Source organism: Ascaphus truei, chromosome 2 (assembly GCF_040206685.1).
Source record: "Ascaphus truei isolate aAscTru1 chromosome 2, aAscTru1.hap1, whole genome shotgun sequence".
NCBI classification, from domain to species: Eukaryota; Metazoa; Chordata; class Amphibia; order Anura; family Ascaphidae; genus Ascaphus; species Ascaphus truei.
In genome coordinates this window covers 438936062-438961473 of record NC_134484.1, presented here as the reverse complement: position 1 = coordinate 438961473, position 25412 = coordinate 438936062, and the positions used below count along the sequence as shown (strand labels likewise).

The 25412-nt window shown below is 40.6% G+C and overlaps 1 protein-coding gene across 2 annotated transcripts in view; it reads right to left on the bottom strand.

Moving 5' to 3' along the window:
• PTPRN2 (protein tyrosine phosphatase receptor type N2) overlaps positions 1-25412 on the bottom strand; it is a 1212473-nt gene that overhangs the window by 783868 nt on the left and 403193 nt on the right. For both annotated transcript variants that reach the window (XM_075587846.1, XM_075587847.1), the window contains exons 7-9: positions 25092-25334; positions 15332-15372; positions 14121-14518 (exon numbers count right to left, since the gene is read on the bottom strand). In XM_075587846.1, coding sequence (XP_075443961.1) covers positions 14121-14518; positions 15332-15372; positions 25092-25334 — 682 coding nt within the window. The remainder of the gene's footprint in view (positions 1-14120; positions 14519-15331; positions 15373-25091; positions 25335-25412) is intronic.

Here is a 25412-nt window from a genome sequence, read left to right as displayed (position 1 = left end):
TTTAGGATTCAGCCTCATGCAGGTTCCTGCATCCACGAAAAGAGGTCTGGTCCCCTTGCCTCTTGCTGTCAATACATAGTCCTCCTGTGTATTCAAGACCCTCTCCTCATGTCAGCACCATTGTGTGATGAGGAAATCACTGTCTGTTTCTCACATGAGGCTTTTTCTCTGAGTCCTAATTAGGCAGGTGGAGTCTGGTTAATTGCCTGGCTGTAATTAACCAGCTCCCTGCTGGATTCACAGGCAGTTTTTCTTAAACATGGATAAATCCTTGTTACATACCTGCTCTGTTTGTGGGAAGCTCGGGGTTATTAAGGCCAAAGCCCATCCTTCCACTCTCACTCGGGATATCCCTGCGGCTAGAATGAGGTAGACGGAGAACGAGAACCCTCAGTCCCGCTGGGATTAGAGCCCTTTCTCCAGGTTAATAGTGTCTCCTCTAAAAGGAGCTTGAGATCAGCGCAGCTCAGTCGCTCGAGAAGGATTTTTTCTAAGTACAGTCTTTCTTCTGACCGCTTAGCCACGTGCTTTTCCCTGCATTGGGTGATCCTTTCTTCCCTGAGTTAAGCGTGACCACTTGCATTGGGTTCTGTAGCGATATTCATGGGTGGTTCAAGCTGGGCTGAGTTTTTATCCATACCGATTGACTCTCGTGGTATCTCTGTTGGGTAGTTATCTAGTGTTGGTATTGCGCTTCTCAGTCGTAATTCGGTTCTTCTTTCCTGAATTGAGTGGAAAGCCGATCGTAGTACTGAGATGGCATTGCGGGTGCGCTTATAGCAATGCACAGAACTGCTGCTGCTCCACTGCCTCAATGTACCTTTGAGCTTTGCTGCTAACTGCTCATCCCGTCTCAACCGCCATGCTCCCTGCTCAGTCAAGTCCCGGAACTCCAACCATTGGGATCCGCTCTCTCTGTCTTTGAGCTCATCATCATTGGTGCCTAACAGATTGATCTGGCGAAACATGGATTCTGCTGGCGCAAACAACATTACTGCTTAACTGGTAGGTGTTAGACAGACATTGTAAGCCCAAGTAAACATGTTCAAACCTGCATTTGCAAGCTCTGGCTGTTCCAGACCCCCAGAGATTCCCTTAGGTGAGTCTAAGGTGACAATGCTAGAAAGGTTTTCTGGGGAAAGAGGGCAGTTTAAGGGCTCCCTGAATTAGTGACGACTGATCTTTTTCATCTATGTCCATAAATGTATCCTACTGATGAATGATAGTGGGCCTTGTGATAAGCCTTCTGACTGGAGATGCTTTGTTCTGGGTCTCTCCAAGACTTGAACAGTCAAGACCCCATTGGGAAGTCTGGATGACTTTTTTAAGGCTACGTTTACTTGAATCAAACCCAGACTGCAGAATGAACTCTCCTCTCCATGTGGCAAGACAGCCACTGAATTGAGGAAGTAGGTGTGTGATGCTGACTGGAATAAATCAGCTCAGCGATTCCATTTCTGAAAAGGCCTCTGTCACGGTAGACCAGACTTAATACAGTATAGGGAACGCAAACACCAGGTAGAATTACATGGTTAAATAAACAAAGGTTTATTCTGGCCTGAGCCAACAGGGAGCAACACTGTACAAAAACACGGCAAAACTCACCACCAACTCAAGGTAAAGGATGCTCCTGGATCACTAGGTGTAGGGTGCTACCAAACCTATCTTACCCTAGGGTTAGGCAATATACTGGTATGATAGTAATACCACCGTAACAAAAAATGACAGTATGACGATTTGTCTAATCTGTTATTACCACGGTATTAGTATCAGCCCAGTCTAACAACGCATGCAGAGTTGAGTCTCCCTAATATATCGCTTCCTACGCTTGACAGGAAGGAAGGAGGAGCTGCCATGTGGTCTCTGTGCAGAGACAAAGAAAAGCAACTCCCTCTGCTCTCCCCACCAACTGCATGAAGCCTCCTCTACACACAAAGGTACCTGCTTCTTTCCTCCCCCTCTGCACAATGGTCCCTTTCCTCCCTCCCCTCTGCACAAAGGCCTCTTTCCTCACTCCCCCTCTGCACCAAGGCACCTTTTCTCACTCCCCCTCTGCACCAAGCCCTCTTTCCTGTCAGCTAATGAGACTGCTAATCTCTTTCTGGAGGCAGTTTTTAGGTTCCCTGGGCCCCCTGAGGAGGTGAACTTCGATCAAGGAGCCCAGTTCATGGCCTGTTTCTGGCAAGCTTTCTGTACCCTGCTGGGAATCAAGATTCACCTGTTCTCTGCATATCATCTTTAGTCCAATGGACAGAGTGCAGCAATCAGACAATGGAGCAATATCCCTGCTGGGTTGACTGCAAGATGATTGGGTATATCTGCTTCCAACAGAATAATTTGCCTTCAACAATTCCATATTTATGGCTATCCAAAATAATCCATTCTTGGCAAATTATGGATTTAATCAATAATAATTCTTGATAATCAAGGTTGCCTGTCTGCTATACAAAATTGCTCTGTTCTTCCTGCAGTATAAAGCATAGAGAACTTGCAACAACTTCACCCTAAACTTCTGGAGATCTTGTCTAAAACCCAGGAAATGTACAAAGATTATGCTAACCGACACTGGCAAAGTATAACGGTGTTCATCTCTGATAGGAAGATAGGTAGGGGTATATGATCCGGACCAGAGCCAGGGGACAGAGTCTTGTTAGAGTAGTCATAGTTGGGATCCAGGCAGAGGTCAAGGCCAGCGGCAAAGATGCAAAGTCAGGATAGAGGCTGGAGTCAAGGCAGGCAGCACAGGAGCGGTGGTCAGGGTCACAGGCAGGGGTCAGCAACAGGGAACCTAAAGGAACAGGGAAGGCTCAGGAACAGGTATTGCACAGGAACAGGGATTGCACAGTAACAAGAACTCAGGGGAGCCAGGAACACATGGGAAAGCATACCATGCTTGGGCCGGGGCTGAGAGTAACTGGCTGCTATTTAAAGCCCTGTAACAGGTGCAGCCAATAACCAAGTTCAGGAAGAGGTTTGCGAGGAACCAAGATGGCCACAACAAACATGTATGGGCAGGTTCCAGCAAAACACTGGATATCAATCCTTACACATAGAGGCCCGGTATACCAGGGGATGAGGTGTGACTATCTAGTGACCATCTTGAAATCAATCGCGAGTCCACCAAACCTGGCCAACATTATATTGGCCGCTTTCTCATTGAATGGCTCCAACTTTAAAACTCGATAAAAATCCACCTGGTTTTTCATGTTTCTTTATTGAAACCATTTATTGGGAGCACTTTCCTGGGACACAACCCTCTTTCACCAGGTCCCCTTCAAGTTCAACGAATAGAGAAGTAAGTAAGGGTAAATATTTTTGCTCCCGGAGACATGGAGGACAACTACAATATCTGGTTGACTGGAAAGAATATGGTCTAGACCAAAGATCTTGGAAACCAGTAAATAATTTTCATGTCCCATGTCTCCTAAGGGATTTTTACAAGGCCTATCCTGACAAGCAAGGTCCTAAGGCATCTGGAAGATGCCCTGTGAAAAGGGGGTAACTTTCCAAAAAGGGATAGAACCCACAAACTCTGCTATTTAGGGCAGCAGCTCTGGCAGTGGGCTGGATCAACTGAAGTGGATAGCTCCACTACTTCAGTATACATTTGAGCTCTGCTGCTAACTGCTCCATACACCTGTTACAGACTTAATGGACACACCCTCTGTCTTCCTATACAAACTGACCCCTTCCACTTCCCTTGTTGCCACATCAATATGCTTCTGACATTGATGCCTGTGAACTCTACTTGCCCTGACCACTGCCTGCCCGACTACGCTCAAGAACTCTGCCCTGTCTGAACCTGGCCAGCTTGACTACTTTGGCCTGCCTATTTCTTCAAAATACAGATCTGGCTTTGAGCAGACCTGTACTTTGAAGAAATTGTTTGTCTATGTTATGTTGGCTGCACAAGCAGGATTCTCCTCATCTGAAACTGTTTCCCCGCACTTTGGAATTGTACTTTTACCTGCCTGCCAACTATGTTGACCTCCGCTTATGATTCCTCCATTGTACTGGGTTTGCTGATCCTGCCCTGCAACAATTCTGATGCTCATCCTGTCTCTAGGACCACGCTCCAAGCTCAGTTAATTCCCGCCTGTTCCAGCCATCAGGATCTGCATTTTGTCTTTGAGCCCACCCTCATCGGTGCCTAACACCTATAAGATTACTTGAAAAATGGTTGCTATTGATTATGATGGCAGCCAACCCGACAGACATAGAAAGACTGAGGTCTATAATATAATTAACCTACTTAAACCTTGGAATCATTCAACACTTGTGCCTGTTTATCCTGGAGCTAAAGTGATTGTTTTGTGATAAAACATTACAAGTACCTATGAAGGACGTCCCCTCCTACTGTTCCAATTGGAGTCATGGCTTTCTGTAATAACCCATCCTAGGTAGAAGCCAAAAGCCTATGATGTTCACTGAACATTTTAAGACCACAGTAGTGGTTCAGGAAATCCTGTGGAAAAGCCAGTACATTACAATCCTATTCTTCACAAAGAACACATCATGTAAACAGATGCTTTAAAACATTAGTTTGTGAGGAGTCCTCATCAGAATATTTAATAAAGAGGAACATCATGTTCTATATCTCAATAGAACATAGTTTCCATGTGAAAATATGCAATTTATTGCCATTAGTGAGGACACTTTGATACAAATTACAATCATCAAGCTGGATACCCATTGCACTCATCTACTGTATAGTGACACTAGGGAAGACTGGAAAAGATTAGCCAATTCAGCATTAACTGTGGAAAATTGTACCAGGGTCTCCATAAAAGCTTTCTCACACACTCTTATTCATCAAAAGCTTAGCAGACACACATTACAAAGTCCTAAGAAATAGCTTTTATGTATTCTAATTGCACCACATCATCCACAAGGAAGATTGCATGTATTATATATTTACTATGTGTTTCTTGGTTCAATGTAATTACTGCAACATCACATTTTGTAACCTTGAAAAGCTCAATTTAAGAATCATAGTATAGACAAGAATGAATCTGAAAAAGTGAGGTCTACATTCTGTTCTGGAGTTAAAAATAAGATTAGTCCATTTACCTTGGGAATGAGAATCAGCCCAGACAAATTCTCTTCAGTTTGATAATTATCATTGAAGAACACTGGCTGCAGCAGGATGGGAGAATTACTGTACATTCAGAAGGGTTGAGATTTTACTCAAATAAACTGTATTTACATTATTGAGAGAATGTGCACTGGTTGCCCAAGTAATTAGCATCCCTTGTCCATGGCCTAACCTGAGCTACTATACACCAGTCACAGTCTAAAAGTTTACTCGTGACATCGTGAAAAAAAGATGAGGTATTTCTGAGACTCCCCAAAATCATTTTGCATCATCCAGACAAGGGCTCATGATGCTCAGTATCTGCAATTGATGCTTCAGATATAAGGCTGTAGCTACTTCTCCTTCTCCCTTATGAACATGCTGATCGGTTCCCAGAGCAATTTTGCTGTCCAAAGAGTTCACAGCTGTTGCATGCCATGGAAACTGAAGAGAGACGGTATTTCCCAATAGGAAGACCAAGGGATGATGTTACGTCTTCCTATTGGCCCGCAGTGTGTGGGACTTTTAAACCACTATATTGTGAACCCATCCAGGGCTCCTACCGGCAGCACCTACGAAGGTGAGTATATTGGGAAGCAAGGGATCCTCGCAGCTGAAATCAACCGGAGATCCCCTGCTTCAAACCTATTGGAAATAACACAAAAAGATAATAATGTGTGCCTGGAGTGCCACTTTAAGCCAGTGCTCTTTACTAATAATGGCGGGAAACCTAAAAGTCCCAAAGAATCACTGCTAACAAGGAGGGAATATAGTAAGGCACTTGGTGCAGAAATGCAGTGAATTTTAAGGGAACAAGTCCTGAATTGGTGCCTCCAAAAAACAAAAAGTGGTAATGTTTTTTGTTTAGAATAGAGACTGTTTGTAAATCTTGAATAAGACAGGAGCTAGTCTTGAGTAGTGGAAACCCGATGTACTGTATATACACAAACTGGTCATATGATGGACAGAATAGAGCCTATATACATGTCTCTGGGTTGAATTAAGCTCAAGAGAAGGAGAAGGGGCACAGATACCGGAAATCATACACTCGGCGCGACCTCCAAAGCAAACCAACCCCGACTGCTTAACTCCCTCAATCAGCCCGAGTCCAAAACCACACTGGCCCAAATCCTGAAAAGCAATAAAGGGAGTTTCACTCCATGTGACGAGTGTATGTCTCTTTACTCATGGTACCGTAGTCATTGGTAGTTCCTTTCTATTTGATGTGCTCCTGCCGGATAGTCAAGAACGAAGTAGCAAAAAGAAGATGGCGGTGCACAGCAAGTAAATTTGGAAAGGGCTGGGCGCAAGTCGATAAGGTTAACAAAAATTATTTAATCGGCACTAGGCAAACATGTACAAGGTAAAGAATCCTCTGACGCGTTTCGTCTATCCTGTCACTTTATCAACAAGATGCTATATAAATAAAGATGTACATACATACATGTTTAATTTAGAGTGTTATATGTCTCCTCCAAATTAATCAATTCACCTTTTAATTGCTTATACTTATTACACGGTTACCTAAAAGACAGCTTCCTATTAAACAAAACTAATATTTTAAAGGAGATACTGTAAGAATAGATCCCGCTTCACCCATGAAAAATATAAATACAACCTTCCTGGACAAATTGAACTGCAATTTTGCGAACACCTTACCCCTCTCATTTTGTTAATATTTTTTGTTTCCAGAAACTGACTGTTTTCAGGCACTAATATTCATGCAAACGTACCATTGAGTAAAGTGACTATTTATTATGAGCACAAGCAGAATTGTTTAAATTCGTAGTTATTCATTTTCACCTAAAACTCATAGTATAGCTGGCATACGTTCTGGCAGGCAGATTGTAATGATCATTACTGACATCATTAAATACTTCACTGTTAGTATTCTCATGAGTAAGTGTCATTTAGTTAAACCCTTTGGCCAAAGCGTTATAAGCCTGCAGCCACATCACGGCATGACCAGTGTGCAGGTCCTAACACTACCTGTGAAAAATCTCATTTACCTCTGCAGTGGAGAATGGCCTCAGTGGATCTGTCCTACATAGGAACATGGAAAAAACTGTTACAGGTAGTGTTAGGACCTGAATACTTTGGCTTTGGCCAAAGGGTTTAACTAAATGACCCTTACTCATGAGAATACTAACATTGAAGTATTTAATTATGTATTTTGTCACATTGGATGTAGCATTGGGTATTTTTGTCTATTGTATACATTTGGCCACGCTCAGTTGCACTCCTTTTGATACAAATATATATATATAGATATAGATATAGATATAGATAGATATATATATATATAGATATATAGATTATATATGGGAACAAAAAAAGAAAATATAAAGTAGCGCCAAAATGTGTTAAACAATGTAGATGACAAAAAAGGAAATTAAAAAATGATTCTTATAAAGATTATATAAATATACTGTGATTATGTGCTCAATAGTGAACAATTTAAACTATACAACACATCAAAAAATGCAAAAAAAGTGAAAAGAAGTGATAAACCAGTCTTTTGAACGGAAGTCCTTCAATAGTATAACAATGAATACTGGTATGGGGGGATCTCCGGCAGCTCTCAAATAGGATGAACCACATCCAGGGGATACCTATGGGAAAAGAAGAAGAGAGAGCGCACGCCCCATAGCGTAAAATTGTACATTTATTGGAAAGGAGGAGGGGGGGGGAATTCACTCACAAGGGTAAATATAAAACAGGCAATTTGTGATATATATCACCGCCACTCTGGTCAGTCAGCATCCGCAGTCCAACTCTCACTTGAAGCTGCAGAAAGATGGTAACTGGTGCAGGACTCCAGAGGCTCCTTTCGGCAAACAAATCCAGTCTTTTGGAGTTCAAACAGTGTCTCCTATAGCAGCTGGCCGCAATGTTGATCCGGGCTTGATGCGGCCCGTCATGCACATGCGTGGTGATGCAATACCGTTCCCTTAATTGGTATTGCGTCACCACGCATGCGCATGACGGGCCGCATCGAGCGCGGATCAACATTGCGGCCAGCTGCTATAGGAGACACTGTTTGAACTCCAAAAAACTGGATTTGTTTGCCGAAAGGAGCCTCTGGAGTCCTGCACCAGTTACGATCTTTCTGCAGCTTCAAGTGAGAGTTGGACTGCGGATCCTGGATGCTGACTGACCAGAGTGGCGGTGATATATATCACAAATTGCCTGTTTTATATTTACCCTTGTGAGTGAATTTTCACCCCCTCTCCCTCCCCACCTCCTTTCCAATAAATGTACAATTTTACGCTATGAGGCGTGCGCTCTCTCTTCTTCTTTTCCCATATATATATATATATATATATATATATATATATATATAGATAAGAACAAAACACAAAAAAGCACAAGCTCCATAGCGCGTAACTGTGTAGAAATAGGGTGAATTTATTTTAAGGAAAATGTCCCTAGGATATGCACTTACAGGATGCTAAAATGCTTCCTCAGGAGTGGCCACGCAACATGACGAAACGCGTAGAGACGCGTTGACGTCATCTTAGACGGACGTGTGGGAGGAGATCCTGAGTTCCCTGATACTGTCTTCAGCTGATCCGCCTTCACTTCCAGCAGTGTACTACACACGGAAGTATTCTGAGCATTGGAGACGCTGAAACGCTGCAGGACTCGTGGCACATCAGTCACATCAGAAACAGTCACATCAGGTGCACATCATTGTCGTGCCCCCCTGCTTGTAGATGACGCCCCTTACAGATTCTCTCCAATGTTTGTGTTATTTTAGCATCCTGTAAGTGTATCTCCTAGCGACACTTTCCTTTAATAAATTCACCCTATTTGTACACAGTTACGTGCTACGGAGCTTGCGCTTTTTTGTGTTTTGTTCTTTTAGGTTTATAGTGGGTGGCTGCACCACTTTCTCTGAAGCAGCAAGGAGCTCCTGGGATCATTGTGTTGTTGGGATCCTCCCCTCCTCTAAACCATCACTAAGTGGAGACATTTGTACTTTATCCTTTTTTTGGACTTTATATTGTTATGTTTATTGCATCTTTTGGTTTTATTAACTATTAGAATATCACATTCACTATTTATGTGTTTATATTTTAGTTTCACATTTATTCACATCACTTAGTAGCACTACTTTTTTTGGTGTGCTGCAGTGGAAGTGCTGTATGCTGGGTGATAATGGGGAAAGGCAGGGTTGCAGACCTGCCTAAGACATGCAGATGAGCATACAGTTATATTTGCATATTTGCTTTCCTGTGGAGGGTTTTTGTCACTTTTTTTACTCACCATAACTTAACTCCGTATTATGGTATAGCCTATCCCATAGCCTCTCTTGCATTCCCAGTAAAATCAACCCCACACTGATGAGACCCATCAAGGTCGAAACAGCTGTCTGTGGGTGGTTTTCTGGGTATGCACCTTAACCCTGGCTGTGCTCAAAGCTGTGACCATGCAGCAAGCTTAAGCCTATAGGGCACCATGTTAAAAATGGTTATTGAGGCAAAAAGTGACACTGTGTGCTCATTTGCATGTCATTCCCCAGAATCCCTTGCTGCCGTGGAAGTGCTGTATGCTGGGTGATAATGGGGAAAGGCAGGGTTGCAGACCTGCCTAAGACATGCAGATGAGCATACAGTTATATTTGCATATTTGCTTTCCTGTGGAGGGTTTTTGTCACTTTTTTTACTCACCATAACTTAACTCAGTATTATGGTATAGCCTATCCCATAGCCTCTCTTGCATTCCCAGTAAAATCAACCCCACACTGATGAGACCCATCAAGGTCGAAACGGCTGTCTGTGGGTGGTTTTCTGGGTATGCACCTTAACCCTGGCTGTGCTCAAAGCTGTGACCATGCAGCAAGCTTAAGCCTATAGGGAACCATGTTAAAAATGGTTATTGAGGCAAAAAGTGACACTGTGTGCTCATTTGCATGTCATTTCCCAGAATCCCTTGCTGCAGTGGAAGTGCTGTATGCTGGGTGATAATGGGGAAAGGCGGGGTTGCAGACCTGCCTAAGACATGCAGATGAGCATACAGTTATATTTGCATATATATATATATATATACGAAAAAAAGGAAAAGTAACCTCGCATCCACTCCAATAGAATAATGGTCACCATAAGCCAGTGTATAATGAAAAGATTATTGTCTTAACTGGTGGTGCTCACGGGTCAGTGATAGTATGATAGCGAAAGAAAAGAAACCCGCTTTTGAGCACTCAGGTATACCTTTTAGAAAATTACAATTTATTAATTGACACAAAGAAAAATAAGTAACAGTACAACAATATTAAAATAAGGCTAGGGCCCATGACACGAATACTACCCAATAGAAATACTGTAGCTAATATAGGGATAAACTTACTATGTGAACCCTAATGCCTTATATTGACAAGATAATTAGAAACACTTAAGTACTGTAACACAAAAGTAGGCTGTGCATTAACAATAGATGAAACATGCATATAGTATATAACGTCCCTAAGGAAATAGAGTGAACAAGCAGTATAAACAATACTACCTCAATGAGTATAAATAATGCCTCTTAAAAGCCGATATGATAGGACCAGTCCCACAGCAATTGAATCTCTGGGGGAAATAGGTGACCAAGCTCAGAGGCTCACTCTAAACATGAAACACAATAACACACAAGTGTCATGAGAGTAAGAATACTCTAAATCAAAAAATGCAACATGAACAGCCTGTGTATAACAAGCATGATAGTCAAAAAGCGTTTCAAAGTCCAGAAAAGTTATAGCAACAGTGTTAGGTAGTATAGTTACGTGCTGAGTAATTCAGAGGTCCTGCCTAGCACCCTCACTCCTACGCGTTTCGTCAGAGGACTTAAACTTGGAGTGGTGGGGAGGCTAGGACAAAACACTTTTTAAAAAGGTGTATTTTCGCGCCAAAGAGGCCATTGGACCCGCAATCATGTTAGTAAGCACACACAACTGTTCCATTATTGTTTATACTGCTTGTTCACTCTGTTTCCTTAGGGACGTTATATACTATATATATACTATATGCATGTTTCATCTATTGTTAATGCACAGCCTATGTCAGTGTTCATTGTATTAACAAGTGTTTCTAATTATCTTGTCAATATAAGGCATTAGGGTTCACATAGTAAGTTTATCCCTATATTAGCTACAGTGTTTCTATTGGGTAGTATTCGTGTTAGGGGTCCTAGCCTTATTTTAATATTGTTGTACTGTTACTTATTTTTCTTTGTGTCAATTAATAAATTGTAATTTTCTAAAAGGTATACCTGAGTGCTCAAAAGCGGGTTTCTTTTCTTTCGCTATTATATATATATATATATATATATATAAAGGTGCGCCGACGAGTATTCTAAAACTTGCCTTAAACTTGCCTTAGAAAATCTGGGTCTATCACCAACAAGACCCAGGTACATGCTGGGTACATTCTGGGTACATGCTGCAACATTTCAGTGACATTTCTGCACAGACCAATGGCCATTGGATTAACACAGCAGAGGTCCCTGGCAGTCCCATTCAGTTACTCTAGAGGTAAAGACCCTTAATACCTATGGAGAGGAGTATTAATAACTAATGTAATTGTGTTTATTTGGAAATTATTGGAATTGTGGGACATTATATCATGCACTGAACTCTATTGAGAGTACTATCCCCCAGTATTATTGGTCATCCCCTAGAATAGAAAGAGATGTAGCAGAACAGATCTGAGCTGTCTGGTCTTAGAACGTGAGGCACATACTTATTTTAATGTTGGCCCTGTCAATATCTTTATTGGTACCTAATGGCCCTTAATCAGCAATTGTAATAGTGAATGGAATATTCACATTCGGCTGGTGGTTTAGAAACAGCAGATTTATATAATAGCCTTTGAAATGTCTAAACACAGATTGTAAGTCTTTGGTGGTTTGTGGTAGTGGATATAATATCATATCTTGTTCAGCATAGAGCTGTAATTAATAATACCCAAAACTTGAAGCCTAGCTCGATAGGCATTAGTAGTAACTGAAGTGGAGCAGCCCTGGGAACCGGATACAGTTTATCATTGAGACCCAGTGGGTAATATATATCGACCCACATATTCAAGTGCTGCATTTAGCTAGTGTTGCCACTGAATACAGTAGGTACCAATACACTCAGATGCTTATGCTACTGTAAGCGTCTCTGGGACATGCTGTATATTCAGCGATGACCTCTCTGTCACGCTGTGCTGACGTCACAAGATAGCGACGCACACCAAAAGGGGAGAAAACCCCCAGAGCAGCAATGTAATTAAGCTTAACATTTATACGTCTTTGTGAAGGTCCTCACAAGAACAAAGTACCAAGTAACATGCTTCAAGTACCAGCAAATGAAAGCAGTCACCAAATAATTAATAACAACCACCAACCATTTCAAATGGTGTTCAGGACATGATAAAGATTAAAAAAAAATAATAATAATAATAATAAAAAAATAATAATAAATATATATATATATATATATATATATATATATATATATATATATATATATATATATATATATATATATATACTTACTTAAGTTATGGTGGGTAAAAAAAAAGTGATAAAAACCCTCCACAGCAAAGCATATAGCAAATGGAAATATTACTCTATGCTCATTTGGATGCAAATGAGCATACAGTAATATTTCTATTTGCTATATATATATATATATATATATATATATATATATATATAATATAAATCCATGTGGATATAATGGAGACATTCTCAATGAAGTCTAAAAAGAGAAGCATGAAGGTGTTTTGCAAAAGGGAAAGGACCAAGTGGACCTTTTAATAAAAAGAAATATAAGGTGACCATGCTGTATCTTCCTTTAGTACATGAACCAGACCTCACGAATTAAGTGGCTCAGTTTAGCTCATTGGAAGTTACTGTACACAGTAACCAATTGTAATCAATCAAAGAACCACAAGTGTAATGAAAAATAAAGCAGATCTATAACATATTATAATCGTCTCAAGCTTGAGGCTGGTAAATTCGTATTTGTATGACATTTTGCTGTTTTATACTTAGCTCATCTGTAGTAAAATGAAGATTTTTTTTTTCATTAAATAATGGGCTTTCTTCATTACAGACAGACACTTTTTGTTAAATTGCCAAGTGCTAGAGATTTGGCAGGTACAAGGGCAGGCTGTTTCTCCAGATCACAAGATGATGACTTGTAGATTGTTTACTCCGTCTGAATTATTTTATACTATTATGTGGTTAGGGGAGAATTTATCATGCTAACATTTCTTTAAATATTTCATTTGACAGCAATGCCTCTTTTATACAGTCGTTAAGTACTTGTGCTAGAAAGCATCATTCACAGTAGGAAACAGCATAGACTCCAGAGCAAGAATGAAACAAGGTATAGTGAACAACTGAAAAAACTAGGACTTTTTAGCATGGACATGAGATGATTTCAGGAAGATGTTAAAATAATGAACCTGGAGTACACGGAGAAAAGAAATTAGTGAATCGTTATTCACAATACAAGGAGTAAGAGACACTCACTGATACTATATATCAGGCAACTGTTCTAAAACAAATAGAGGGAATATTTTAACTGATATAAAGGGATGAAATAGAGGGAATATTTTAATTGATATAGAGGGATGAAATAGAGGGAATATTGAGTCATTATAAGTCATTTTAAGTAATTAACCATTAGTTGAAACATGAACAGTATTTATTGAGTTAAAACAGCTTCAGACATAGTCATGGAAAGTCTGTAAATGACTGTTAGCAAGATAGTCAAAATATAATTTCTATGCTTTGAATCCACAGACCCATTCTAATGTTGGAAGCAGGGAGTGGATGACAGGAAATGTGTCAATGTGATAGATGCACCGTTATATGCTCTCCTACAAAGCTTCCAGTCCTGGCAACCTTTGCAGAATAGATACTGAACTTGGCCATTTGATATTACCCTTATTGACAGTTCGTATGTTGTACTTACGCACAGATACACTATCCAAGTCCTTCTCATGATGTAACTGATTCGGCTTGTCAACAGTTTAGCTACAAAATGTACAAAAGCACATTAATTACTTACTTCTTCTGTGTCACAATGTAACCATATCTGTCACTGCTGGATGACTTCACTTGCAACTGCAAGTCATCTATCAACATTTTCTTTGGTTTTTCATGATACGATCTCTCTTCCTGTGCAAGACTTTCTTGCATCCAATGCTGAAGCTCTACTACCTCTTTGGAATCAATGTTTTGGGCGTCTTTCTTCTGAGCTGTAATATCTCTGGTAAATGTTTCACTTTTTACATTTTCTATTCCAACCTTCTTGTCGCCCTCTTCATCTGACGTATAATGGAAATCCTCGTACTTTTTTAGTTCGATATTGAGAGGTTCTTCAGGCATAAACTCTTGTGATATTGGGTTTACAGTAAAAGTGTTTTCATTCAGGAGGTTTCCTTGTTTTGTGCCAATTCCTTTAACCTGTTACGAAAAAATACAGCCCATTATAACACCAAACAGAAAGGATCCACATTGATTACTTTTACAAAGTGTAATTTCCTCAATAATACAATATGAAATATAGATTTTTTTAATGTTTAAATGGTATTATGCATCAATGTATGTATTTTTGAATTAATCTAATGTCTGAATGCGCAACAGCACATTAAGTTATACTAACTCTATGTTCTACATTTTTTCAAAAACAACACTACTGTTTACTGAATGAATCGAAAAATTTACTCCCTTCATTTCACAAGATTCATCAATATATACTGATATGTGTCTCCCCCAACCACCCCCCACCCTCCCCAAAAAAAACAAGAGAGCAGTAATAAACCCCAAAACAATTATTTATAAGGTGTTAATCTAAGGGCCTGATTCTATTTACTCTATAGCGGCCGTTAGCACTGTGATCGGACCTCTTTAGTGTATACATAAATAGCTCCTAAATGTGTAACATACAGTATATATGAGTATACCTGTGTCACATTAGCGATGAGGTGAGCTGCAGGAAAGTTATTAGTAATGGAAGTAAGTTAGACCAAGTATTCAACATTCTATAACAATCTATATCTATCCACCAAAGCTAGATTTCAATTCACTCATGGTAAGTGCTCATTGTTTCTGTACTTCGTACATACAACTGTTTTATCAGTGATTTACTGGTATCATATCTAAATAAAAAATGTCAGACTGGGCGAAATGAAAGAATAAAACAAAAGGCACAAACTAAATAGGCTCAAGAACCTTTTTTTGGATGCCCAAATACTGTGTAACAAGCAGAAGTTGTACCTTCATTTCAAACTGAGAGTCTTTCCCATTTGTTTCATGACCTACAAGAAAAATGAAAAAATGTCAACAACACATTCATTATTTAATCATAGAGTGCATTATAATCCTCAGTTGAAAACATTCCGCTCATGGTGCTCTGCTAAAGTTCAATTCAAACAATATATAAAAATGGTCCTAAGATATAATGTCCTTTATCTTCTGAAACCATTTGTAGCTGGAGGGCCGTGAAACGTTATACAAGGCATCCCAGATACCTCCAGCAACAAAAGGGTAAATTCAATTTACATTTTAATTACCACCTAATGTTTCATCATTCAAGGCACTCTCACTTTGCCATCAACTGTTCTCTGTGCCCTCAGATAGATCACTTTGTTTCAATATGGCCTAGTTCATCCAAATCTAATTGGGCGATATAAATAATGTGTTGCTCCTTCTTCCTTTTCTTACTCGGCTAACATTTTGGAACTAATGAAGATAGACTATCACAGAGGTAGTGATTATCTGCATGCTTTTCAATGTCCCAACTGTATAAGGGCATTAGCTAACTCACAAAGAAAGGAGCAGTGCCTTTTCCCTGCCAAGTTCTTGATAACTTTCAGAGTAGGTGGCATTTAACCAGAGCATAAAAGTTGTCTCACTTTAACTGAACTCCAGCTATCAGAAAAGAGAGTCAACATTACAGCTGTGTATATACAGTACAATATACGGCTGTGTATATACAGTACAATATACTGCTGTGTATATACAGTACAATATACTGCTGTGTATATACAGCACAATATATTGCTGTGTATATACAGCACAATATACTGCTGTGTATATACAGTACAATATACTGCTGTGTATATACAGTACAATATACTGCTGTGTATATACAGTACAATATACTGCTGTGTATGCTAACTATCTGAATCTCTTTTAGAGGCAGTGCTGAAGAAACACAATCACATTATTTCACATTAAGTCACATTATTGCTGCATAGAAAAAATAAAATAAGCAAATGGTTGGGCATCTTTTTAGAAAGGAAATGTATACAGGGATATACCAAATAAGTAAACATGGGAAGGATGCTGATCCAGGCAGTAATCTGATTGCCAATATTTGGAGTCAGGAAGAACTTGGATGATGCTTCACTGGGGTTTTTTGTTTGCCTTCTTCTGCATCAATATACGGTAAATACAAATATAGGATGAGTATCTGTCATTTAAATGTAACAAAGGTTGAACTCGGCAGACAAATGTATATTTACAACCTTGTCTAATATGTAACTAAGATATGCATAAGCCATTTATACTTCCACATACTCAACCTCTGAATGAGGCCATAATGGGGCACATTTTCCCTTTTTCAATGAAGAATCATGTATGGAAAAAGCTTAACTTAAATACAGATTACATATACATGTTATATACATACTACAGCACGGTATGTAATTATATACTATACATATAAAATCATGTCTAGGTTATTCTGCATTGTAAACAAAAAATGAGAACTCAAACAGAACTGCATCTCTGTTTACCATAGGTACAGAAAATCAATAAATGGATTTCGAGGGAAAGAGATTGTGCAAATAAAATGAACTACTACTGCCTAAGAAGTGACAGAAGAAAGGAAATCTGTATTTATTGTTTGACAATGAGATTTCAGGGTTAGTTTTGGGGGGATTCCCTCTGGGGTCACTTACGGCAAGAAATAACACTTGATCAATTTAGAAATCAACCAAATATTTCTGTTGTGGACTTCTGTAAAACAATACAATGTACTGTACAGCGACGCAACCTCGTTTCACCTGAAGGAAACGGCAAAACGATTTACAAATCTCAGTTTTAGTGCTATGGTTTTGTTTTGTTTTTAATTATATTTTTATTGGGTTTTTCAAACATAAATGGGAAGGGAAAGGATACAAAAGGAAAATGGGAGGGGGACACAACCATTTTGTATCAAATTTCTTACAAACAATAACTGTCACATTACATATCATAAAACATTTGATAAACACCCTATTTTACACTCAGCATTCCCATACCCTCTCTCCCTCTGGGATCAACCCCCTATCCAACATCCCAGGGGCCCCAGACCCTATCATACTTCCTTGTGGTATGATTCAGGAATGAAGTAAGTTTCTCCATTAATTGAACATCATTGACCTTCTAATAACTTCTCTTCTTTAGGGCAGGAATGTCTTTTCCCACGCTGCTGCCACCGCGCATCTAGACGCCATTAGAATATGCAGAATCAATTTAAGTGTATTTTGGTTCACATCTTCCATGGGTTTACACAGGACAATTAAAATTGGATATAGTGGAATCTTGATATCTGTCACATCCTTTATCAGTTTCAGAACTGTCCTCCAGTACGTCTGCATTACTGGACAGAACCACCCGATATGTGCCAGGTCTCCTAACTATCCACATCCCCTCCAACATCTATCAGAGGTCCCCGGAAACATCTGCTTTAATCTTTTGGAGGTGTAATACCAACGTAGCACACTTTTATATATATTCTCTTTTGTTACCGTACACATACTGTAGAGGTTTTACCTGCATTCTCCCAAATATCTTCCCAGTCCTCCCTTGTTATTTCCGTCTGGAAGCCCAGAGCCCACTGGTCCATATATTTATGGGCCAGGGTATCCTTTTTTGAGATTAAACCCTGGTACAAAGATGATATCAGACCTTTTTGGTATTTTTGTGTTTTACATACATCTTCAAATTGTGTATATCTAGGAAATTCCTTATCATAAAAAACCTGACACACAAAGTGTCGGGCCTGTATATACCTAAACAGCTCAGTTTGGGGCAGACCATACTTTCTCATCAGTTCCTCAAACGACATTAGCTTGTCTTTTTCTAACAAATCATCCACATCCAAAATCCAACCATGTCTCCAAATTTCAAAACCCTGACACTGAAAACCCGGGATAAACCCCTGATTACCGAACAGAGTAGTGTTGGACCGGGTCCTCATTTATAAAAAAAAATGGGTAACGGGCACCCGGGCCAAAATTAAAGGTTCTACCCGGTCGGGTATCCGGTTTGGCACTTACCTGCAGGGTGGTGGCGATATCTAGGATCAGCAGCAGCGGTCCTGTGGCGGTGGCAGCATCGGCAGTGTCTTCAGCCGGCGGGGGAGCTGCAGGAATCCCTTCCACAGCCCCGGAGCAGGTAAACAGTGTGTGTGTGAGCCGCCGGGGAACCACGTGACCGGAGCAGGAGACGGAGCGTTCCAATTGGACAGCTGGCGTCATTTAACGCCGCATTGCCATGGCAATGGGGGGCAAATGACGCCACGGGGTCATGTGATGTCACGTTACCATGTCAACGTGTCACCTGAAGCCGGCTGAACCTCGGTAAGTTCAGTTGCAGAGGCCTCACGCGATCCACCGGCACTTCATTTAAATGCCTTGGGGAAGAGCCCGGGGCCTCTGCAACTGCCGCGCCTCCCCTAGAAATTCTGCGCCCCCCCCCCCCCCCAGTTTGCGCACCCCTGGTTTAGAAGATCGTAATAGCAGCAATCTCTAATAGGTCAAGGAGAAAATTTCCTTGCCTCATTATTTCTCTCTTAAACATAACAAATACGGAAGGTTTCTTTTCTGTTTATTTTTCTAAAGGTCTTTTAAAAGGTCAGTCCTTCGTAGGACCAAAATGAACCAAGCGCCGTGACATACTTCACCATTTGGGCTGCTGGAGGACCCATCTTGTTTTGCAATGTGTTGCTGGCAACTGTCGCAACCCAAGGGTTAAAAAGTTACATCTGGGTGGTTCACAGCTTTTTTGGTTTTTCAGAAATGACCCATAAACTTTTTAAACATTTGATTGATAACTCCCCTAATCAGGGTCCGGGTGAAACTTCCAAAGGAAGAAACAAGGTAGATCATTAGCCATGGGGTGCTCAACTCCAGTCTTCAAGCCCCCCCACCCCCCCAACAGGTCAGGTTTTCAGGATATCTCTGCTTCAGCACAGGTGGAACCAATCAGTCCTTGCTTCAGCGTTGGACCTCTGCAATTGCCTGCGCCCCACCAAAAAAAAATCTCCCCCCAGTTTGTGCACCACTGCCTTAGTATGTGCCCCCTCATATTTATTTTGTCTCAGTAATTCCCCCTTATTATTAGTTCACCTCATTAATTGCCATCCAATTACTATTTTACTTCAGTAATTGCCCATCATGTCTATTTCACCTCAGTAATTGCCCCTCGTTTCTATTTTACCTCATTTATTGTCCCCAAATTACTATTTTACCACAGAGAAAAGTTAATCACTGCTCTGCAGGTCTCTGACAGGAAGGGGTTAATCAGCTCCCTCATTGATTGGTCAGTAGGATAGCCCATCAGCGTTAACGTGTTAATGACTCAACTGTTGACGCTTTCAAAATGACAATAGGGGTAGATTTTGAGATTCGCTAAACTTGGCATTTTGTAACATTTTGCAGTGTTGCAACTGAACATTTTACCAATGTGACACCCAAACATTGCTAAGTTAGTGTTACATGAATATTAAATAACAGCATTTTGTGTCAAGAAAATACTAGCATCATTTAAACAAAATTATTCAGTATTACACAAATAATGAAAGGAGCAGTCATTTCTAAAACGAATGTCAATTACAGTGTTTCATTGTGGGTAACTGAAGCCAAAGCACAAAATGTTAATATAGTACTTTTTTTATAGCTAGTTTGTAAGTACAGTGAGCTACGACTTTCCGCTGGCTGCTCCATCTCTTGTGAGGTCAATGTGAATTCAACCCTCTGTCATTATTTTCTCCTGCCTTAGCATTAATGGCTTAATAACAAGGAGTGGAATAAAGCCAGAGGAAACATTTGCACAATTCTGAGGGCCGGAACACTGCTTAATTAAAAACACAAACAAAAGCAGCTACGTCTTTGCTTTAAAGATTTGTTTTAAGAACCCAATTAGCTACAATGCTTAAATACAAAAGTAATTCCAAGAATTTGTCAATGGTGTGTTGTTGCACACAAGCTTTAGGAGTGACATTTAAGTAATGCAATACAAACACTGAAATTAAAAACACAATTGTTGTATTGTGTGTGTAATATTTTTGCATCTTATATTGTATCTCAATCAGGAAAATAGCAAGGAGACAACACAGGGGTGGACCTCATTTTTTTGGATGCCTCACTGTCCTACTGCCCACCCCCCGCCTCTCCTTCTCTGTCACTCCACTCTCCTCTCACTCAATTCCCCCCCACCTTCTCTCTTTCAATTCCCTCTCCTCCTCTCACTCAATTCCCCCCTCCTCCTTTCACTCAATTCCCCCCTCCTCCTCAATTTATTTTTGTAAAACACAGTAGTTATAATTCATCTTGAATAAGGCTGCGGACATAGTGCCGCAGCCCGTGCGGAGAGGCGCTGAGGCTGAGCCATAGTACTCGGGCCATGGGGGGCGTTCTTGGGGGCATTCCCAGTGACGTCACGGAGCTGGATCGCCTTCATTGGGCAAACCGCTCACATGACCGCCCTGTCGCGCGAGAAATCAGTTTAAACTGATTTCTCGCGCATCGTGCGCCCCCTGCTGCCTCCACAAGCGCCCGCATGCCACATGTACACGAACACTGCCTTAAGGCAGTCTGTGCGCTCAGCGTGCGGACACACCCCGCGCGGTCTCAGGTACCATGGACACAGCCTGAGGGTACAGAAAATAAAAAAGGTTAAGACTACAGTAAAAAATATTTTGTATAATTCTTCTCATTGCAATCTTCTTACTCCTGGTATCTAATTTAGTATCATATGATTACCATGAACGGGGAAGATAAATAGGAAGGAGAAGGCAGGTACCAATAGAACTAAGAGAAGGAGTGGGCACTGAGGATTTCATCAACAGGAAATTTACGAAGACATCAGAAACAATGGTTTTGGCTGCAACATGCAGTCGTTCCTTTAAAAGCTGTACAGAATGTCCTCTTGATGGAATCAGATGTGCCTACTACTTTTACTTCTGTAGCACTTGTTTCCCCCTCCTACTGGAGTTCTGGCCACTACATGGGTGTTCCTGTTGCTATAAGCTCACCTGATGGTCTTACAGAAGGCCTGAAGGCTCCGCTGGTGTTGTGTGGGAGCAGAAACAGGGCAGGCTTTTCCTCCTCAGGGTGCAGTGCCTCCATCCCATGATGATCCTGGTAGGCAGGATGGTCTCCATAGGCAACTCTTTCTCCTCCAAAGACTACACAGTATATTGGTACAACTGAGTCTTTATTCCTTGCAGCATGTGGCAACATCCACAATCCCTGAAGCAGATACCATGGGCTTGAGGCCCCTAGCATCCCTCCTAAACTCCCTCACCCCCTGATGGGATGAGGGAAACATTCCCACTCCTCTGAGGAAGGGAAGACACACACTAACCACACCTACATAATTTGGTGGAGTGTCAGCTTTTATACCCGGGGAGAAGGGCTTGTAACCCTGCCACATAACAGAGCAGGTCTAGGTACCGACAGGCATCACACCATATAAATGTGACCTCAGTCAGTACTCTCCCCAGGTATGACACTCTAACTGCCGGTTTAGGCCTGCCACTGGATATGGCAACTCAGTAACCATCTAGACTGCAACTGCAGACTAGGCCCTGCGCAGGATTTTAACCCCAACACTGCCTGTTCCTATCAGGACTTATAGTGCTGAGGCCAGTGGAAGGCTATAGCCAGGGGCAATAGGCTACACTTCTATTGGACCTCAGGTTTTTGGATCACTGGTGACAACATATACAGATGCAGCGGCCATTATTTTAACAAATCACGCGGTGTATACCCCGGAATACCAATGTCATGGCGAGGGATTTCTTCCAACCGTTCCACCTTAAGACGTGAGTGCAGGCGAGTGCATAAAATGGCATTTTAGTGCTCTGGCTTTTAAACACCTGAAATTGACACAGTAGCACTGTACTGTACACATTACAATTCATTCATTTCATTGCATTTAATTGCACACAATCCTTGAAATTCCAAACAAAGCAACCGCGATAAGCGCGGGTGCCTGCGGCGATTGGCCGCGTTCATGCCACGTGGAGTACAACAGCGCACACGAAAACGGCGCCGTGATTTGTTAAAATAATGGCCGCTGCATCTGTACATCATTATACATTGAATAGGAGTTCTCCATCTTCAGGACCAGTACCAAACAATAAAAGGGGAACTAATAGAAGGGAGGTGGGGTTAGTAATAGAAATGGGCAAATGTTTTTGGCAGATTTGGATCCGTCAAGGATCGGCCGGTTCCTTTGGTCCGCGGATTTCAGCGGATCAGTCTCAAAAATGGAGATTCGCCTTTTGCGGATTTAAATTTAATTAAATTAATTTTTTAACACCGACAATCCACCCTCAGGATTCTGCAATCCACTGATGGATTTTAAGAATCCAATCCACGGATTAAGCAATCCACACGCGGATTATTGAATTGCGTTAACCCCGGATGGATTATTAAAATCCACCAGCGGATTGTAGCCAATGACAGTTTTGGATCAATCTGCATGGCGGATTTTACACTGCGGAAAATTTGGAAAAATCTGTGAAACGGATTTGGACTGGTTCACCCATCTCTAGTGCCCATCTCCCGGGCTCAGTACACAGCCAATAATGATATCAACTGGTTAAGAAGAGTTCATTTAAGGTATTTACAGTACATAGCCTTTCCAAGGCATTTGTGATTTGAACTGAAACATCTATACACATTTAAACAAATATAAATGTAAATGTGAGGCCTCACTAAGGAGAGGATTATACTGTACTAGTTCTTAGAATAGGATCAGTATAAGCAACCCAGGGCTCCCAAATTTTATAAAACTTTTTAAGAGAGCCTTTCAGATGTTAATGTTTCACGTCTCAAATTGTACTGACTACTTAATCGAAGAAGGATGGATGCAAATTCTTCCAGTTTTTCACAAGATAACAACAAGCTGCATGAAGCATATGTTAGAGTCAGATTTTGGCTCTGCCAATAGCACAAGTCCTGGATCTTGAGGACTGTCAACCTTGGAAATTAAATTGAAGATCCTTTTTCAATATGCAACAATTGTGGTGCAGGATCACCAATTATTCAATATCAAAGCCAACTGCTTCCATTCTTGTGAACACTCTGGTTACTCAAATGTAATGTTAACGGTGAAAAATACTTAAAATGTATGAATTGATATGTGTGAGCTGGATTCTGCTATCAATAGCTACAGATTTTAAAATGTATTAATTGGTATGTCTCCTTCAATCAATTTGCAAGATCCTAAAATTTAATTAACAATTTGGTGTGTCTGAGTTGATTAGGTGTTGTGTTTTAGAATACTTAAGGCAGGATACCTTGGCTGTGAGCCATATGGCTGTGTGTAACATCAAAGTGGAACATTTAAGTGTGTGGAGTTAATCTTGGAGTTAACATTTAAGTGTGTGGAGTTAATCTTGGAGTTAACATTTAAGTGTGTGGAGTTAATCTTGGAGTTGAAATTGGAGGTGAAGATTGAGGAAGATCTGGACACTGAACAACAACTTTAAAACTGTGTGAACTTTACTTTCCAAAAGCTGTGATTATTTGTACTCTTCCTATCCGCCAATAACTGGGAAGTCTCTCCTCCTGTATCTTACTATGCCCTTCTTATTGCATTTTCTGTTTACTGTTTCCTCACTCCTTGGTGAATGCCCCTGTTCTCTCCAACTTCCTCACTCCCCACTGCACCATTACTTATACACCTCTCTCCCAACAACCCTCAATAAAAAACACCCACACAAATCCTCTATTCCCACCCTCTACCTACTCCTTCCTGCTGCTTGGGATCTCCCCTAAGTCTGAAGCCAGACATACACACCTGATCTCACCCACGGCTCCCTGCCATCTCTTCCCCTTTTCATTTAACACTGACTAACCTTAAAACTTGCCCCACAAATCAAGCATCCCAATAGCCTGCACTCATGGCTATTGTCCCACAGTCACTTATACCATTATGTACTAATATAATATACTTATTGTGGCCAAGCACACCCATCTACAGCACTTATTCCCTCACCTGCTGTATCTGTAAGTTCCCCCTCAAACCTCTTAGATTGTAAGCTCTTCGGGGCAGGGATTTCCTTTCCCATTGTCTGGTTTTTGCTGCACTTATTGTATTTTTAAAATTCCCTGTACTGTATTCTTTGTGAAGCGCTGAGTACACTTTTGGCGCTATATAAATAAAGACATACAATACAATACTTAAACAGGACACAAATAGAGCTCTTAGCCATATCTATTCATACAGTATGTCTTGCCAATCCTGCATTTAAAATTCTGTATGTAACTCTCCTTTTGCTTCATCATCTACTCGGACTGAGATTGTAAAGCTTCAGTTGAACAAAATATATACGCAAACAGTGCGGCGATTATAGCAAAATAGTTAGATTTATCTATAGTATTCTGTATTTGCTAACATTTTGCTTGTTCTTGGCAAAATATTCTGTGATATCTGTGCCTTAAAACAAATGTCTGATCTTTAGGTTAATATCAGTTGCACCATTCCAGGTTTTGAGACTTGACGTTGTGGAATGTAATCCCTGAGGTGGTCCCTACTTTTGTATTATGTTATTTATATACATATAAACATATCTAAGTGAAATAAACTTTTCTGTACAATATGATCTGTACTTACAGAGAAAAGAATACTTGAATTAACTATTTATTTAATACATTAGTATGATTACTTTCTAATTAAGATCTGTAAGCATATAAGTAGCCAATAATGGTGATTCCAGGTTATGATTTTTAATACTAGTTCATATTTTTCGTACCTTGGAGAGTGTTATTGACCTCAATGTCCTGATCTCCATCTTCTTGGGATACATACAGTTCTTTCAGTTCTTGTTCTGCTCTCTCTGCTTCTTGCTTTCTGGTGCTCACTTGATCTCCTCCATCAACGATTTGAAGGGTGTCGGCAATTACATCAGCCAATTCGTCCAGCTCTTTTGGGTTAAGATTGTCAATGTTCAGTTTGTGTTTGCCCAGCTCCTTCACAACATTCTGAATAAATGTTTCTTTAAAAAAAAGAAAACAAATCCAGACATGAATTTCTTTAAACGAGACCTGTTCTTTGTGTAAGGTGATAGGGATGC